The sequence below is a fragment of the Cyprinus carpio genome, chromosome B10, assembly GCF_018340385.1.
Source record: "Cyprinus carpio isolate SPL01 chromosome B10, ASM1834038v1, whole genome shotgun sequence".
NCBI classification, from domain to species: domain Eukaryota; kingdom Metazoa; phylum Chordata; class Actinopteri; order Cypriniformes; family Cyprinidae; genus Cyprinus; species Cyprinus carpio.
The window spans coordinates 824589-844524 of NC_056606.1; the positions used below are offsets into that span (position 1 = coordinate 824589).

Here is a 19936-nt window from a genome sequence, read left to right on the forward strand (position 1 = left end):
ATTATTACAATCTAAGTGATCGGTTAGCTGCTCTATGATGGCTTTCTCAAGAATTTTAGATGCTATAGGTAATATACTATTTATATATTTAATTTTTGCTTCCAGATTTATAAATTGGGGTCATAACTGCTGTTTTAAAGACACTGGGGAAGATACTCTCATCAATAGATTTATTCACAATATATGTTATAGCTGGTGTTAAAATCTCCCCCTTTTTTTTTTTTTTTATGAGAGAGCTATCAAGTCCCCAGAAATCTTAAGCTTTTGAGTTAGATAAGGATTGTATTATTTTATCTGTTTTAGAATAATCAATTTGTTTAAAACACAGAATCTCATGATCATAAATGGAGGGCTGAGGTAAATGAACATACTTTCCAGAAGGCCAACAATTGACTAAAAATGTTTTTTTTATTGGTCTTATGAAGTATTCTAATTTGTTGAGATAGTGAATTGGTGGGTTTTTGTTAAATGTGAACCAAAATAATCACAATTAAAAGAACCAAAGACTTAAACTACTTCAGTCTGTGTGCACTGAATTTATTTAATACACGAGTTTCACAATTTGAGTTGAATTACTGAAATAAATGAACTTTTCCACGACATTCTAATTTATTGAGATGCACCTGTATTTTTGTTGTGGATATGGACTAGATTGACAAGAGTGATGTAATGTTCACTGTGAAGCTTACACTGTCCCTGAGAGAAAACAGATTTGTGACCCTGGACCACGAAACCAGTTATAAGGGTCAATTTCTCCAAATTGAGATTTATACATCATCCGAAAGCTGAATAAATAAGCTTTCTATTGATGTATGGTTTGTTAGGAAAGGATGATATTGTGTCTGAGATACAACTCTTTGAATATCTGTAATCTGAGGGAGCAAAAAAAATCTAAATATTGAGAAAATCATCTTTAAAGTTGTCCAAATGAAGTTCTTAGCAATGCATATTTACTAATCAAAAATTAAGTTTTGATATATTTACGGTAGGAAATTTACAAAATATCGTCATGGAACATGATCTTTACTTTACTTTAATTTTTTGCATAAAAGAAAAATTTATAATTTTGACCCATAAAATGTATTTTTTGCTTCTGCTACAAATAAACCCCAAGCAACTTAAGACTGGTTTTGTGCTCCAGGCTCACATTTGACCATCAGATTTTCACCAGTAAAAAAAAAAAAAAAAAAAAAAAATTGTTGTAAAAATTAATTTTAAAAATAGAATTTGTTGTTTTGAAGAACATCACAGTTGTATATGACATGAGAATAAGGCCTGAAGTTAGGAAGAACATTTTAAGGAAAATATAATTATATTTTCATAATGATTTTTTTCTTCTCAAACCTTGTTTGTGGTGTAAAAACACTCCTGACCAAATGCCCCCAGAGGGCATCACTTCCCACTTTGATAATTACTGTAGTTAACATGTTCTGAACATCACATGCTTTCTTTTTCCCTTAGATGTAATCTTTCTAGGTGGTTGAATAATAATATTTCGGACTTTATATCTAAAAATTACCTCAACTTGGCACCAGCAAGCTTGTTAGCTAGACAGTTAGCTAACAATATTTACTTATTTTTAGTATGGTTATGAATAAACATTCATATCTGTCTACTTAACTATACTGTTGATAAGCCCAATTTGACGTCTGTTTTTATATTGTTTAATGCGTAGCATTTTAATAAGAACTGTTAATGTTATGGCAGTGGGGAATTTGAACGTGCATTGGTTATTTTATTTAATCTGTGTTATTTTAATGTTTCGATTTTTTTTACCTAAGAGGCACTGATGCTGATGTCTCTGCATTCAAGCATTTCAGTGGGCTTAAATAGATCACCCTTTACAGCAGATTTAGTTCACAAACAACCAACAATTTTGACATTCAAATATAGCAGCATCAGTCGCGAGATCAGACACAAGATCTCCCGGTTCTTGTGAATTCAGTTCACTAGAGACTCGCACTAAACGGTTCATTTGAAACAGTGAGTTGTCGACTCGAGAACAGCTGCAATCGGATCATTCTAATTCGTGAAAGAATCATTTGGTGCAATTTGAGAACCGATTTAAAAGGTTCATTGAAAAGAATAATTTAGTTCTTGAATCAGACACCGCTTCTGCGTGTCGGAGCACGTGATATATTATAAGGAGTAACGATATGTTTCATGAAATGAAGTGAAGTAAAAAGTACGATCTTATGCTGTGGAATGTAGTGAATTAAAAGTAAAAGTTACTCAAAATAAAACTACTCCAGTAAAGTACAGAAAAATGTACTTAAGTACAGTAATGAAGTAAAGCTACTCCGTTACTGTCCACCTCTGGTTCTAGCCAGATCGAAGCACAAGCGCCATGCTCACAGTTCACTGCTACTCAGCCACCAGTGGCCTGTAGCACAAAGCCGGTTTCAGTTTTTACCCAGGTAAGTTCACTCCTAATCAGACCAAACTCTTGATTATATATCCCAAACAAAAAAGGTTGGATTTGAGCGGGTTTCGTCACCATGGTAACTTATGCTACACAGCTACCCTGCTCCGGAGCAGGCTTTATTCTGGGTTAGAGATCGCAAACCCAAACCAGACCAATCAGCTGTTAAGCTGTGATGCAATTAAGCCACTCCCCCAATCTCTCGCTCTAAATTAAAGCAGTTAAGAGTAGAAGTATTTTAGAGACAAAATTGCCATTTGTTGCTAATTATTTATTATATTAATATCAAATTATATAACATATTAAAAAAATTATTATATGCGCAGACAATTCATATTAATATTGCATTTGAATTAATTTAAATATATACATTGCCTTTAAATAAGTTTCGATTTATAAAGCTTTTAAAATGACTAAACAATAGCCTATATATTTTATTTTGAGGACTTTGTAAAAGTATATAAATTATTAAATTCAGATGATTCTTTTACCTAGTCAGATATTTTCTTTCTGCTGCCTTCTCAAACGTTTTGCTGCAGCAGCAGTTTATTCCTGCCTTGTAAATGCATTTAAATGAATTATATTTTTAATAACGACATCTATTATGCTAGGTAGATTGTTCCAGAGTTTGGGTGTTAAACTAACTCCTCACAGCTTTTAAAAACAAAGAACTCTTACAGGAGATGTTCCCAGCTAAAGAAAAAAGGTGGTCAACTTTTCCAAAATGTTGATGTCAATCAATTTAAAAACGTGGGAGTCCATATTTTCACTTTCATAAGAGTCATAATTTCCTCACTTTCTTACTGCAATGTGTGTGTGAATGTGTAAGTGTGTGTGTTTATGTGTTAGATTAGTTTACATGTTTTAGAAATATCCAATAAAATCTTGTTTATTTTTAAAGAAAAATATTGTGTGTTTTATGTTTACAAGTTACTGTCTTAAAACTGTCAGGCTTATTACTGGGCTGATAAATAGTGTTTCACCGTAATTTCAATATTAATTTATTAATATTAGCGGAAATAAGTAGCGGAGTTTATACTTACGGCTGATTGCTGGATGATTTGATCAGCTGTAAGACATTAATTCTGTCAAAATTCCCTATAAATATAATTAATTCCCTTTGAGATAAATTGACCTGTTTCCCTTACTCCAATAGAGTTCAGAATGTCTATAAATGCACCTCTCTCATTATCTCTGACCGATAATTAAGACTTTATCTGCAGCCAGCACTAACTACTAGGATAGAAATTCAGGAATTTTTTTGCTAAAGTCTGTATGTTGCCTTGGTGGTCTGTAGACAGTACAAATATCAAGGACGAATTATCATTTACACTTGTTACTAGCTATTGTTATGTAAAGCCCCATTACTTCAAAAGAATTATACTTGAAACCAGACCGCTGCGGAATACTGTAAATATTATAAAGAAAAACTTTAAACTTTAAAAGCAAAAATATAAGAGTATTGAAAACTCAGAATGGTTTTTGTCGTTGGTGTCAGATATTGATGAATGTCAGGAGCTGCCGGGTCTGTGTCAGGGGGGGGGAAACTGCATCAATACATTCGGAAGTTTCCAGTGTGACTGTCCAGCTGGATACTACCTCAACATGGACAGCCGCATGTGTGAGGGTGTGAGACAAGTGTGTCCACAGTCAGAAATACTTCTGTCAGTGGTTTGAGCTTCAGGAAGGTGAGTTTGACTGTAAGGTGTGTCTTTCAGATATTGAGGAATGTGTGCTCAGTTCAGGCGCGTGTGGTCCAGGCACCTGTTACAACACACTGGGAAGCTACACATGTGTCTGCCCAAAGGACTACATGCCAGTGAGCGGAGGACACGGCTGCATGGGTGTATTAGGCATGCTCTGCTGCAACTGATGCACACAGTACAGTTAATTAAGTGTTTAATAGTCTGAACAATAATAATAGCCTTTAATTACATATATTTTGCTATTCTTATGTGTTAGTGTGCTTTATTTGTGACTGTCTATTTTTTGAAGAATGCAAACTATTAAAATTGTAGGATTGTGTGTTGTTGTTTTAGATATGAGGAAAAGTCTGTGTTACCGGAACTACAGTGGCAGTACCTGTGAGCAGCAGCTCAACTTCAACACCACACAGAGATTGTGCTGCTGTGCTTACAATGTGGGCAAAGCCTGGAACAAACCATGTCAGGCCTGTCCGAGCCCTGGCACAGGTGAACACACACATTTACTTACCTTAACTGTAGTGTTATTAAAGACACACAAACCCTACTCTTCAAAGAATATTATTACAATTTATGAAACACTTTTATTTCTTGACATCCCTGAATGTCATACAGAGAGTTTTACTTTCATATCAGTCAGTAGCTGATGGTAGAGAACGTCTCGGGTTACTTGACTGTAACCCTGTTCCCTGAAAAAGTGGGAACGAGATGCTGCGTATCAAACACTAATGAGAACATTCTTTGTTCGACCGGTTGTGAAGCATGTGTGCCAAACACCCCAAGAATTGGCTTAAATAACCTCGGTAGGTGACGTAACGGATTACATGCACCTGGAGGTTATAAATAGACGTGACGCAGAAACATCCTCAGGTTAACCGACTGAGGTCTGGGGGTTTTGGGGGCCTGGAGAAGTTCTGACATGCCCTGACTTTTGTGCTTTTTTCAGTTGCTTCTAAACATATACATTGCTAAGGTCTGAAAACACTGTTTTCAGTACAAACTGGGGCTACAATAATATGTAAATAGCATGTATGTACATGATTGTGTTTTTGAGAAAACGTTTATGCGTGGTTAGTGAAAAACTAAAATTTTGAAGTCACTGAAATAAGGTCATAAAACAAATACACAACATTTGTTCACGAGACTGTCAAACCTGGAGCTTGTAGCCTAGAATTTTTGCTTCAAAATGATGTGAAAATCATCTTGTTTAAAACAATAGATTGATTTACATTTTCTAATTTCTAAGACACTTTTTGTGTTGTAAAGGGCATATGCGAGTAGGCGTGACTGATCATGAATATTTGTGTGATTCACGCCTGCTTGAGAAGACAAAGACTCACATAATGAGCTGCATAATGACCCTCTCAGCCAGGTGTATGACCGAGAGGGAAGAGTTACAAGAAAGAATGTGAGGACAAAATAGATGTATATATTTTTATTTTTGTAGTTTATTTAGAATATATTTAATTATCCCACAAAATAATTTGAGATTCACTTGCAAGTGCAGTTAAACAGTTCATTAGGAACAATCAAAGCTGACTTCCAAAGCTGAATTTTTTATCATCATTACTCCAGTCACACGATCCTTCAGAAATCAGATCCTTCTAATATTCTGATTTTCTACTAAAAAAAACCAAAAAAAAACATTTATTGTTATTATTATTATTATTAATGTTGAAAAGAGTTGAGAATATTTTTTTTTCTTTTTTTATTGATAAATTGAAAGAACAGCATTGTTTGTAACATTTATTGTATAAATAGTTTTTATTTATCATCACGTGTGTGCTAAATAAAACTTTTAATTTCTATATATACTGACTCCAAGCTTTTGAATGGTATAGTGTATATTGTTACACCTGGACTGGAGTAATGATGCTGAAAATTTAGCTTTGATCACAGGAATAAATTAAATTGTAAAATATATTCAAATAGAAAGCAGTTATTTTAAATAGTAAAAATATTGAACAATATTACTGCTTTAGCAAACTGGTTTTGACTGGTATTGTTTAATGTTGAAATATATAAATGAACATCACATAATTAGGGTATATTGTTTATGAGCTCTTAAATATACTAAATGATAAACTACATTATTAACATTATTGTGATGGTCACTGATACTAGTAGTACAGTAGAACATTTAGATGATGTAAATGAAACTTCATAATGTTTCACCTGATTATACATTTAGTCAGGAATTATAGTTTGGAAAAAGTTTAACTAGTAAAATGTGTACACGTTATGTGAAACCTAATACAAGTATATACATAAAAAAAAGTACTTACTCATGTTTATGATCTCTGCTGGATAAAGCGCGCTTAATTCTTTTTTTCTGAGGAAATCCAAAACTCAAATCCTGAGGTAATCCTTAGCGCATCTTCTTGGGGTGAATTATGTCTTATTCCTCTCAGCGCCAAGCAAACAGTAAAATAAAATAAAAAAACTTGAACAGTCTCGCTGCTTTGTTTTCTGTATGGGTGTTTACAAGCCACAAGCTTCACGTGGAACATTAAAATATCAATACCGCGTTCAGCGCATGGGCGCGGTTGCATTAGATATAATGAAGGGAGATGTGAAAGACGGACATCGCATTGTTTTCATATGGATTACTTTATCACAGAATATTTGTTTTTGGTAGCACTTAGTTTAAAAGACATGTCAAGCTTTCTATAGATATATCTCTCATGTCTCTTCGTTGAGTATTCACTGAGTTATAGTTCATTTTAATGATGCGTTTCTAAATGAAGATCACCGCAGACCAAGGCTGCAGACAGCGCACCTTGTTTGTTTTCTATATTTTATAAATGCACAAAGATTTGTTGTTATTATGTGTGGATACAAATAAAAGTAGACACTTTACAGATTCGATACATGTATTGCTCTCATCTGTACGATCAAAACTGAAAGTGTAATTTAAGTTCTTTTCGGGGTTATCAGGAGAAGATGCTTCATAACGCGTATACGCGGGGATCGACTCCCGAGGGTTAAACCTTTGTCTGAAAGGATGTCTGGGTATGCCTACAGTACGGCATTGAGACGCAGCATCTCGTTCCTACTTTTTCAGGGAACAGAGTTACATTCAAGTAACCCGAGACATTCCATAACAAAAGCTACTCGATGCTGCGTATCAAAACGCTAATGGGAACGAGAATAACCAACAACCACCTGGAAGTGTCCTGGACCCCCAAGGTTGTGTAGTGCTAGTGTGTGCTCATAACATCGAAGAGGTCTCAGACATGACTCTGGGATGTTGACTCAAAGACATGCGGAGTAGCATGGACATCCATTTACGACAACTTTGGACGTAAATCTGAAGAGCACATACCAGAGGGCAGAAGGCTTCAAGAATGACTGGATGTATGGTTGAGAATGGAACTTTTGGAAGATAATTAGAGTAAGGATGCAAAATAGCTTTGATCAGCCCAGGGGCAAAGTCTAGGCAGGACGGCAAGACTGACAGAGCCTGCAAATCCCTAATCCCTCTTTCAGAGAAAGTAATAGCCATTAGAAAAAACCATCTTTAGGGTCAGAAAAACCTGGCAGGTGCTGACTCTAGTGGTTCGAAAGGAGTGTCAAACCAGACCCTCAAGCACTATAGCTAAGCCCCACAAAGGGACTGTTGCTCTGATGGATGGCCTCAACCGCTTAGCTACATGAATGAAGCGGGCGAAAATAAAGGGTGCTTTCCCACAGAAACCCCATCAATCCGAGCATGGCAAAGCCAAAATGGCGGCCACATAGACTCTGAGAGTACCAAGACATGTGCCTGAGGACAATTTCCCTGAGGAAACTGGGTCTACATGGTGTGCCATACACAAATTTTCGAAAATGTGCCATTTAAAGGCATAACTTCTTCTAGTGGAGGGAGCCCTAGCACTTAGAATAGTCTCTATTACATTGGCTGGAAGGCCAGCATCTCTTAGTTGGTCCCCCTCAGGGGCCAGACTTGAAGGTTCCAGAGCTCGGGCCGGGGATGAAATACTGTCCCCTTTGCCTGAGACAGAAGATCTTTCTTGAACGGAATTTGCCCACAGTGAGCCATCGAGGAGGGATATTAGATCTGAGAACCATACTCTTTTCGGCCAACGGGGTGCGGATCAGGTAAGTAAGAGCGAGACCCCCTGTCGAAAGACCATGGCCAGGACTCCCGGGAGCAGAGCAATCGGAGGAAAGGCATAAAGATGTATTCTGGGCCAGACATGGGCCATCGCATCCAGACCAAGGGGAGCTGGATGAGTCAGAGAGAAGTAGAGGGGACATTGTGCCGTTTCCTGTGAAGGAAGAGGTCCACCTCTGCTTAGTAAAATCATCATTCTTCCCGATTTGACTGACTACTTCGGGGTGGAGTTTCCATTTCTGTGTGTCACAGCTTGTCTGGACAGCAAGTCTGCTCCCACATTCATATGGCCCAAATGAAAATGTAAATGTCCTTGAGGGACAGGAACTTGTCCTGTGCCCAAAGCAAAACCTACTGCGCTAGCCTGTTCAGGTGGCGCGAACGCAGTCCGCCCTGATGATTTATGTAAGAGACTACCACCGTGTTGTCCACCCGCACTAGGACATGGTAGCCTCTTAACTGGTGGAGGAAGTATTTCAGGGCCAGAAATACAGCCTTCATTTTGAGGCAATTGATGTGCCATTCGAGAAGATGACCTCTCCAGATCCCTTGGGCTGGATGGCCATCCAAGACCGCATCCCAACCCGTGAGGGAAGCATCTTGTCGTTAGCCATCTTGCAACGACAACACGGACCTAGAGTGGAACCCAAAGTCAGAAAGCGGGGCGGAGCCGTCCCACACGCCTCGGCCAGATCGACATGCGACCCCCACGATCTTAACGAGGGAGAGGTGGCTGGCTCGCCCCCTTTGAAAAATGTGAGCTGCGCGTGAAGCACTTTGATGGATAATAAATCACAGTGCTAGCATTCTTTCTCGAGCCCGAGGGCAGCATGCTCTAACCCCACCCCAAAAACTCGAAGCAGAATCTATGAGGATCATCCTCCAAGATGAGCCTCTGACATGGAGGCACGCATCTCTTATTTGATTCTGCCATTTTTTTAAGTGCTTGACTTTATTTTTCCTTTTTAATATTTAATTGCAATGCAGGGTTCTTTTTTTCTATCTATTTATTTTCTTGCTTCTCTCTCTCTCACACACACACACAATATGGTCCTTGAAGACAAAGAAAAACAGCAGAGGATGGTTACTGCATTATGTCTATTTATAACCTCCAGGTGCATGTAATCCGTTACATCACCTACCGAGGTTATTTAAGCCAATTCTTGGCGTGTTTGACACATGTGCTTCACAACCAGTCGAACAAAGAATGTTCTCATTAGCATTTGATACCAGCATTGAGAGTAGCTTTTGATAGGGAACTGCAAGATGATGACCTCTCACTCAAACCCTTTGAGGTGCAGGATTAAAGTCCAAGATTAGCCTCTGCTAATGTATTGTTGCGATGCTATTCAAGCTCCCATAGCATCAGTCGTGTTCCCTTAATTATGGAAATGGGGTTTAAATAAATGATCATTGTCAGATTGAGATTCTGGGGACAGTTGTGTTTCAGAACTAATAGCTGAGCCCAAACGCAAATGTTCTCTCTGTTTTTAGGGGACTATAGAAGTCTTTGTGGCAGCATGATCGGATTCAGGATTGACACTGAAACTGGAAAGCCGAAAGGTAAAGACAAATTTCGCAGTCAGAGAATTTTTAACAGCAATGGTAGTTTTTTTTTTTTACTCCATGTACTTTGATCTGATCTTTTTTAGATATTGATGAATGTCATGAAATCCCAGGCATCTGTGCTCATGGCGTGGGTATAAATCACGTGGGCCGAGTTTTCCACTGCGAGTGTCCCACAGGCTTCAGTTACAGTGACCTGCAGCCCAGCTCATCTTGTGAAGGTCTGATGGCTGTCTTCTCTGTAAGGGCTGTCCATGTAACATAAACTGAATTCTAAACAATAGAAAGCTGTCATCTTGTTTTTCGTTACAAATTTTTTTTTATTGTTTATGGGTAATTATGTGTGTTTGTTGAGTGATGACAACCTTCGCTGTTGGGGAAAGAATGACTTTGATTTTAAGACACTTAAAATAAACACTTTGTTTTGGTAGTTCAAGTGCATTTTAGATGTGAAATTTACTGCTGTGCCAAGATTAAAGACCTAAATATAGAAAAATGTGTCCTAGTAATTGTAAAAGTTGACTAAACAAAAAAATGCATGTTGTGTAAATGTTTTTGTCTTTTTGTCAGTGTTCAGTTTGTGAAGCATGTGTAGAAAACACTAAGGATGTGGCTTAAATAACCTTTGACAGTGGTGTCATCAGAAGCATGCTTGTGAAAGATCTATAATAGTCCCTATAAATTTGATGTTGCCTAACCTCCCATTTTTGGAGAGACGGAAACCAAGTAAATACTGTAGTAGCCCAACTTTTGTCTGGGAGAGGGAACATGTCCTATGACCCGTCTGTCCAGTAGAGCTTGCCAATTCCTGTGTCATAAAATGTGCCTGTTCCAGTTTCACAGTAGTAGAGACCACATTGGTTTGAAAACCTGAGGACGATAGCCTTTTTCTACAGTCCTTACGACCCAAGGAGATGCATTTGGCATGTATCTTCCACACTGGCAGTTTCTCTGAAAGGGGCACTAGTTTTTGACACTGGGGGATTTTAAATGTTTGGTGTCCTGGAACATGGCAGGAAATTACCCAAACGTGTCTGTACGCAGATGTCTAGCTCAAACTTGTGCATGTGCATGGGTTAGTGAATGAGACCCACGTGTTTATTTGCTGTGTGTGTTGTGAATGTCAGACATTAGATTAGAATGTGTCAGCATTTTTTTTTGTAGAGAGCCTGTTTTGTACAGAGCAGAACACGCAGACTGCTTTCAACCGGCCGGGCAGCTCATCAGTGTGAATGTTCTGAGGTGTATATACTCACACCTGATGGAGCCTGCACGCTGGTGAGTGACGGCAGACACTGCCACTATCCTGTGCATCTGTATACCATCAGAGTTCTTCTCATTAACACATATGCACACAACCCAAGCAGTGGAAAATATTTTCCAAAAAGCTTAGCATATTTTAAATGTTGTAATCGCTAAGAGCATTGTGATATCGGTGAGAGAAAAAGCGTGCTCTCCAGAGTTCCTAAACATCTCCAAATCAAGGGACATAATTGTTCTTATCAAAGAATTGTGGTTCAACAAGTCTGAAAACCTGGTGATTAGAAGTCTGACATAACGATCTCTGTCTGACTTCAGACCGTACGAGTGGTGGAGACGCCCAGCGTGTGTCTTCCTGGTGACTGTTGTGGACTTTCCAGGAGGTGTGTGTACGAGTGTGGTGTGTCACACCCGGCTTTACAGTGACAGCAAACCCACCGGATGTGTTGTAGGTAAAGAGCTCCTCAGATCTACTCCATTGTGTCCAAACAGGCCACTGGATATAGGACTTTTTTCAAACCACATGTGGTTCACATCAGAGATGCTGTTTCACTCAGTGCAGTTGGGAAAGTGTTTTTTATCTTCTGTAGATGTTCAGTGAGTGTTCCACCATCCAGTGGGGGAACTGGCACATGGCAAAGCTAGGTTTGGGCTCCCCCGTTTAACGGTCTCTTAATCAAGGATTTGAGCTCGCCAGTAATAACTACTATACAGGTTTAAGTTGTTATTCCCTTTTACATGTTTTTGTTTTTATTTTTTAAATCATGTATATAAATGTAAGATTTGTACAGAATTTATCTGTTTGGTAACACCATTTCAACAATAAGGTCTATAGTTAAGTACGGGATAATCACATCCAGCAGAATAAACCCAGACAGGAATCAGGACTGAAGCGATGAACAACCGTAGAATGTGGCATACCCCCTTTTGAAATTCTGTTTTTCCACAATAAAAATAATTAAAAACATAAATATCGATTAAAATTACTGTTTTTTTGGGACTAAATCCCCAACTTTTTTCATAGTTTGGCTGGTCTTGCGACTTTAGCGGGTGCGACTTTTTTTATAAAAATTTAAAATTTTACATCCCCCAAAAGAAATTTAATAAAGAAAAAACCTTCCCCGTCTACAGCCGCGAGGGGGCGCTCTATGCGGCTCATGCTCCTTACCCTACCCCGGGAAACTTTAAAACTGAAAACAACGGGAAAACTTTTAAAATGAAATAAAACTTAAAGAAAACTGAAAAAGCTAAAATGAAAAAAAAATCCCCCCAAAAAAAAAATCCAATTCTGCAGATTTAAAACTGCGGGTAAAAAAATTGCAGCGGGTTTTTTTCAGGGGTGGGCACAGGCACTGACAGCATAGAGCCCCCCTTCGCGGCTGTAACGGTAATTTTTTCTCTTGGTTCTTGGTTCTAAATAAATGCATTTAAAATTGTTTTTTTCCTCGCCCATGACGTTTTTTTTGGACTGATGCGGGCTTATACTTAGGGTGCGACTTTAAGTCCGAAAAATACCCGTATTGAGAAAAGTTTTAAAAAGCAAAGCTTCCACAAAGAAAAAACATTCCTACCAAGACGAATTTTAGGTAAAGATTGGGCCCTTTAGGCTAATGTTTTGTATCCCTAATTACCAGCTTTTTATCCCCATAAAAAAAGATATATTTTTTAAAAAAATGTTTTTTTTTTTTAAATTTTAAACCCGTTTTATTATTTTTAAATTTCCCCTTTCAGTGAACAAAACAAACATCCTGACAAAAACACAACCCTTTTAAAAAATTTCCACAGGGTGAAACTTTTTTTTATAGTTTCCAAAATCAAAATTTCAAATATTAAATTACCCTTCTTTCTTATTTTTTTTTTTGGTTTTCATTTTTCTAGAAATGACTTTTTACCTACACTCGAAAAATTATGAAAAATATCGGGATGTTGAAGAAACCTCTGAAAAGTCTTTTGTTTTCAGCCGTCCCCAGAATTTTACGAGTGTGCCTTTTTTTACTCTCAACTCCCGCAGGAACGGGCCCCCTGGTTTAAAGTCGGCTCCTTTCCCGGTGCCTCTGTACAGAGGGCTATGAGCCCACACTTTACGGAAAGGGGCTGCATGGTAAACTATTATTTTAATTTACTCAAGCTTGTTTTACTGCTTTGACTGAAGTACCCTCTGAGACGCAGTATGGGTTTCAGAGTAAAGTTTTTTCTTTTTACATTATAAAACAACCCCAAAAACAACTTATCACAGCATTTTTTTAGGGGGTATTTATTTTGTTTTTCTTATATGATCCACAGTTTTATTTTTTCCCGGTTTCTTGTAAGTTTAAAAACAAAACACACAATTTTAAAATGAGGAACCCCACTCACTGAGGGGCAAAAACAACTTTTTACTAACCCGGCCAAAACGCAAAATGCCTTGTGTGACACCAAAAGGAGGCCCGCTGGTACAGGGCACATTTCCGGGAAATTGCAAGAGGACACCACTATTCATGTGCGGGGCCAAAAAACCCCAGGGCCCGGTGTTTCCACACAGGGTTTTTTAAAAAGGTTTTAGGGGTCCCTCTTTTTTCCCCCAAATTCATTGTGGATGTTAATTTTTTATCAAAGGGTCACGATCAAATAGCTCCCCGGGAGTCCAAATTTAGTAATCCAGGGGAAACACCCTTTCCCAAAATTAACAAACAAAAAACAAGTCCGGACAATGGAAATAAAAGGGAAAATCAGAGCCTAAATAACAGGGAGGGGTAATCAGGGGGGAACAGAAACAGGTTTGGGGGGACTGGGAATTTTTACCCTTTAAAATTTATTCTTGGGGTTTGTAGACGGTAGTCCTGTGATAATATCTAACTGTCCCCCGCCTTCTTTTGATAAGCAGATGTTAAGAGTGGGATTTGAATCTTGGATTGCGCTCCTGGAACGTGTGTGATTTTGGATTGGGTTTTTTTCAGATGTTTCTGTCCCGGGTGGGTATATTTTCCCCAATCTGCACTGCGTAAAGGGAAGAGCACCGCTTCAAATGCCTCCCCCGAGAAAACAGGTTTTTCGCAGAATTTATTTTACCTGTGGGAATGCCCTAAAATTCAAACAATTTAAAATTGGGATCACCCTCAAAAAATTGCATTAAATTTAAAAAAATTTTTTGAAAATAAATCCCCCCAAAATAAAAAACAAAAAAGGAAAACACCAGTGTCACTGCCAAAACAAAAACCCCGTGACGTTAAGGCAAAAATATTTTTTTTTAAAAAATCAAAAACTTTTTAAATTTTTTGCCTTTTGGGTGTCTGCAAGACCCGGGAAACTTTACAACTAAAATTTGTGTTATACAGTTAGGCAGCAGAATCGGAGGAAAAGAATGAGCCAAATTTTCCCCTTTAAACAATTGTAGTGGCTTCCTGCGCTACTTAGCAAATTTTCTAAAAAGGGGTATTCCCTGTTTCAACCAATAAAAAAAACCAAAATTTGAATCTCGTAATGAAAACTGTCCCGCCTTTTTTTTAAATTAAAATTTTCCCCCAACACTTTAGTATAAAAATGATTTTTTCTTTTAGCATGACTATTATTAACATATTTGGGTTGGGTTTTTTTTTTGCTCATAAAGCACAATTTTGCTGACCCCTATTTTTTACATCCCTAAACCACCCAAAACCCCAAATTAAAAAACTACCCTTTCTAACTATTAAAACACAATTAGAAATTTAAAGGCCAAAAAAAAAATCATACTTTAAAGGGTTTTTTTCATAGCCGAACCCGGGGTCCCCTTTTTAAAACTCTAACCCCTAAAATTTAAAACCCAAAAATGTTAAAGTAAGGGCCAAAAACTAGATTTTCCGGGGCACAAAAAGTTTTCAGATTTATAACCATAAACCTGCACCAGAACCTGCCAAAAACCCTTCAAAATCCCAGTCAGGGGGAAAATTGTGGGGACGTTAGGGAGGGAAAATTCCCCCGATTTGCATCGGTTCATTTGGCCAAAAAAAGCTTAAAATGCGTCATCGATTTAAAAAAAGCGTGCACATACATTGGCATTTTTATCGCGATGGGTCGTTTTTTAACATATCTAATCGGGAAAAAACGATTTTTCTAAAATAATTTATAGATGCGCCCATTTCCCTTTTTCTATTTAAAAAAGCGACCCCAAAATTTTTTTTTATGAACTTTTAGTTGATTTCCCTTTTGGAACTGTTTTTTCGAAAAATGCGTTCCTCACCCACGGGAAAATGCTACGTGATTATGACTTACAACAACAACACTATGGGGAAACCCAGAGGTGTCCTCCTGGAGTTTCCCCTAGAAATGGATTAACATTGGGAACTCTGAACCCCTTTTTTCCCCCAAGTCCCCTTTTAAATCCCTTTTTTGGAAAAACTTTGGGGTTTATAAAACGAATGGAAATCTTTACAAAATCCAGCATTTTTAAAATATGTTCCCCGCCGCTATAAAAATTTTTTGGCATAAAGACTAATTTTCCCAACCACTTGAAGCACCCCCACAATTGAGTGCAGCAGAGAACCCCCCCCCCCCCCCCTTTCCCCCCTTTTGAAACAGCTGTTTTCTAATCTGGTTTTCGCATTTTGTGACTGCCAATACAGTTTTTCCCTTTTAATATTAAATTTAAAATTTTTGTTTACCTTTTTTTTGAAAGGTTTTTATTTGTATTAAAGTTAAAAAAAAAGTCCCCTTTCGGGCCCCTGAGTTTTTTCCTGCTGAACCCAAAAAATTGCCCCGCTGGGAAATTACGAACAAAATTTTTTTATTTTTTTTCCCTTAGCAGCAAATTTTTAAATTTTTTTTCACCTTTAAATTGTTTCCCGTTAAAAGTAAATAGAGACAAGACAGGGAAAAGAAAATTTTGTTTTTATTTAAACTTTTGGTTTTTTAAAAAAAAATTTAATCTTCGTTTGTGAAAAAGCCATGTAAAAAGTCAGATGGCACTTAAGATACTTTAAGAAAGATTTCTTAATAAAAGTTAAATATCTACATTTGATTGCACAGCATATTTTTTCTCCATTGCATCATATTACAATGAATCACATTTTGTTAAATCAAATCAAAATCATATCCACCGCATCGTAATAGCAATGAATCTTATCGCATCGCTCGGTGCTGCCTATATTATCTTTAATGTATCGCATCGTTGGCTATGCATCGAATGTCTATCGCATCAGCCTCAGTTATGGAGATGCACATCCCTAGCGTACGTGCATCTCCATCTCGTCTCCTCCCTAAAATAACCATATAGGAGCTTACACGCCTAGTTTTCGCTGCATAACATCATCTGCATATCATTTCCATGCATATTCCCAAGCAAAGTACCCATGTTTAACACTGAGACATTAAGGAAATATGAGATGGGACTATAATGCGATTTTTGCCATACCTACATTTTGTTTTATAATAAATATATGAAATTCCATAAAAACAAAATGGTTTAAAGTTGTTCTCAGATAATATTTTAAATAAGTTGATCTCATTCTTTTACAGTGGCCAAATAGTATTTCAATTGTTTTAAAAAATTAAAAATCAAATTAAATGTATGCAGTTTTTCATGAACATCTTTTAGCTATTTTTAGTGGAAACAGATAGGCCCATATTTTATGCAGTGTAAATACAATTGTCTGATTCGCTCGTCACTGACAAGTATTTTAAAAGAAAACGTTTCAAATCTTACCGTTTTCTCCTAGTTATATCCTTCAAATATAGTGGTATTTTTCATTATGTTGTGGAGATGCCTTTCACTACGATATCAACACCTCCGTACAGCTGTGGTTGAAGCTATTACATTGGTCCTATAACGGACAATGGAGCGTTCGACCACTGAATCCGCTCTGTCCACCATATTATCGAAGTAAGTGCGACACATCATTGATCATTGTTTCTCGCGAAATATTTCTCATAACGGATCTGTATTTAAGTTTTAAAGATTAATTATTGGTACCTATAGCACTCCTTGCTGTCATTAAAACATAGCGAGCTAACCACAGGAAAATTATTTAGCCTATTGTTAATAAAATTATGTACTATGTTTTTTTTTTTAAAAATTATGTAATTTCAGTGTTTACCCCCATTCATGAAAGTGGAGTATTTAATGTAAATCTGTAAATCGACCTAAAACAAGTTTAAAATTTGCTGTGTACTTATTATTACTTTTCCCAACTCCATGAAAACGTGTTCCTACACATGGTCCTAGAATGTCTGCACGGTGTGTAAATATTTACGCCAAGTTCCATTTTTTTTATAAATCATGATAATGTGGCAAGGAAAATTATGCGACGCAGGTTACTACTATGCTCATTTTGTGCATACACAACGCTTATAAATGATACCCCTGACTCCAAAAATAAAGTGTGAACCAACGTTCCTCTTGTGATGTCTGAATTTCTAATATAATACATCTAAACTGTTTTATAGGCACATATACTCTTACTGTTCAGCTTTAGGAAGGGCAATTTCTGGGTATATACAGTATAGTTTTTTCTATTGAGGTGATACTATTTTGAATCATTAGAAGTAATATTGAACAAGGATGAACTCATTTTATGCTGTATGATGTATGTGAATCTGGTTTTATCTCTACTATTCATTATGGTTTATAGTAGTATAGCTGCCAATCGTTTTACAAAATAAGAATAAGTGTGTTGTGAACATGAATAAGGAATAAACTGTAAAGGAATACCTTTACCTAAAAAAGGAAAAATCTGATTTTTATTTGTTTGTTGGATTTTTTGTTTATATATTTTTATTTATGAAATTTTATTATTCTTTTTTTATTCAATCTGTTAAGCTCTAAATTGAAAAAGAATCACACTAAAATATATATATACTTCTAAAAAAAAAGTGTTCTTCTGATGTATTTCTTAACTAAAGATCTTGATCTTTGGAACAATAAGGCAAGTCATGAAAGAAGTCCGGATTTACCATATGATTCTAGCTAAATTTATTCTTTTTTTTAATCTGACTTTTATTCAGTTGATTGATGCTCTGAGTCCTGTAGATCTGGTTCTTAGAGTAAACCTTGTAATGACTGGAGGAGACAAATATCACTTCAGAAGTCAAGTGTGTATATGATACTCTCTTTAGTGTGTGTTTTTGCATTGGAAGTAAGAAAGTCATGCAGGTTTTGGAACAACAAGCAAGAGAATTATGACAGTAGCTTACTGGAAACATTTAAACTGTTTCTCAGTGTAGATGGTATAAGTACATTCCAGTGTCTTGTGTGTGTGTGTTTACTGTGATGTGAACGAGCAGTTCAGAGTGAGCCTGGCATCTGTGCATGCATGGCTCCTACCTTCCAACAGCCCTGGGGTACAGCTTTGAGAGTGTGTGTACACCTGGATTTCAGCTCTCAGAGAGAGACTCTAGATGTTTTTGGTAATTCTGTCATTAACCTGTTTATTTAACTAATCTTGTCTGGGTCCTATTTCAAACAAAAGTAGCAGAAAAAAAATACTTTTTTTTCTCCGCATTAAGAAAAACAAAAAGCCTATTAGGACCATTAAACATGAACTAGGGAAGTTTTTCTGATTAGCAGATTACTGAAAAAAATGCACTGAACTCAATCTTCCATCTTTTTTGTTGAATTTATGAGGTGTTACATTTACTATTTCAGTAGTGATACTTTTTTTTGAAAGCGAGTTAAAACAGATAGGATTCAAACCATTAAATAGAAATGATTCCCTTTCAAACTGCCACACTCACGTTGCATTGGGGAAAACAATTTCCCACCAATACTGAAGCCTGATTTGTTAACATTCTCCGATTCAGTTGCACACAATCCTTTAGCATTTCAGGCCCCAAAGAGGTGGGAATGCCGATTTTGGATTTGGTCTCCTTCAGGGGATGTGAATAGCATGCTGCCAGTGACTCAATATTACTGGTGATGTACAGCCCTGTGCAGTACACCTGGATGAATGGTTCCTGCCAGGGCACTGCCAGAACCACCTTAAAGCCTAGCGTGTGGGCCTACTCTGCAGCAGGACAGGCAGGCTAGCACTTTACACACTATGGCGGATCCTCCGGTTTTTCTAGGCCAACTTCCTCCGAGCCATGGACGAGTCCTGCCCCTGATCCAAGCGGCTTTGAGGCAGCTTGGCAGCGGTGACTGACCTTGCCCTGTGCACCACAAACATTACAGCCCAGGCGATCAGGTGGGTTGAGGGCCAGTGTGGTTTAAATCTGATGGAGATTAAAGATGCAGTGAGGACTGGCTTCCTTGACTCCCCAGTCTCCCCCCACCAGGCTATAGGAGAGATTGTTGATGGGTTTTGCAGAACAATGTGCCCACTTCCTGCCCTAGGCACTTCAGCGACAGGTCGGCTCTGGGCCGACCTCAAACGCCTGCAAACCTACTCTGTTGCCCACCTAGCCTCAAACCCTTCAAACCAGAGCCTGAACTCTGACATCACCCTCTGCCTCACCAAGGCAGCCATTCTAGATGCTAGCTAATTGAAAACAGATTCTTCATGCATGATTTGCCCAGGGGACAGGTTTTTATCGTAGATCTGACTGAGATACTTACATTCATATTCAAATAGCCCTCTCATCACAGATCGTTCTTACGACTCGCGTTCAAGGGATCAAGTCAGTCAAGCTCACGCTTTTTTATATAGCTTTTAAAGAAAAAAGATTGTGTCAAAGCAACTGGATGGCATTGGTTAGGAAAAACAGTTTCCCCAATAATGCAAAGGAAATGACAGCTAAAGGCGGTTTATCAGTGAATTCAGTAGTGTCATCATCACAGTTAAGTCTAAATAGTATCATGTGCAATCCATTTTGCAATCAAGTCATAAATATCGGCTGTAAATGAAGTGTCCCCCCCCAAGCAAGCCAAGGGGACAACGGAACAAAAACCTTGGAAAAAGGGGAAAAAAACGGGAAAAAGGG

General features: G+C 37.6%; 1 protein-coding gene across 1 annotated transcript in view; it reads left to right on the top strand.

The window, feature by feature from the left end:
- LOC109079301 (fibrillin-2-like) overlaps positions 1-19936 on the top strand; it is a 140049-nt gene that overhangs the window by 66650 nt on the left and 53463 nt on the right. Inside the window, exons 39-43 of the mRNA XM_042731953.1 lie at positions 3921-4049; positions 4141-4266; positions 4462-4614; positions 9737-9805; positions 9895-10029. Coding sequence (XP_042587887.1) covers positions 3921-4049; positions 4141-4266; positions 4462-4614; positions 9737-9805; positions 9895-10029 — 612 coding nt within the window. The remainder of the gene's footprint in view (positions 1-3920; positions 4050-4140; positions 4267-4461; positions 4615-9736; positions 9806-9894; positions 10030-19936) is intronic.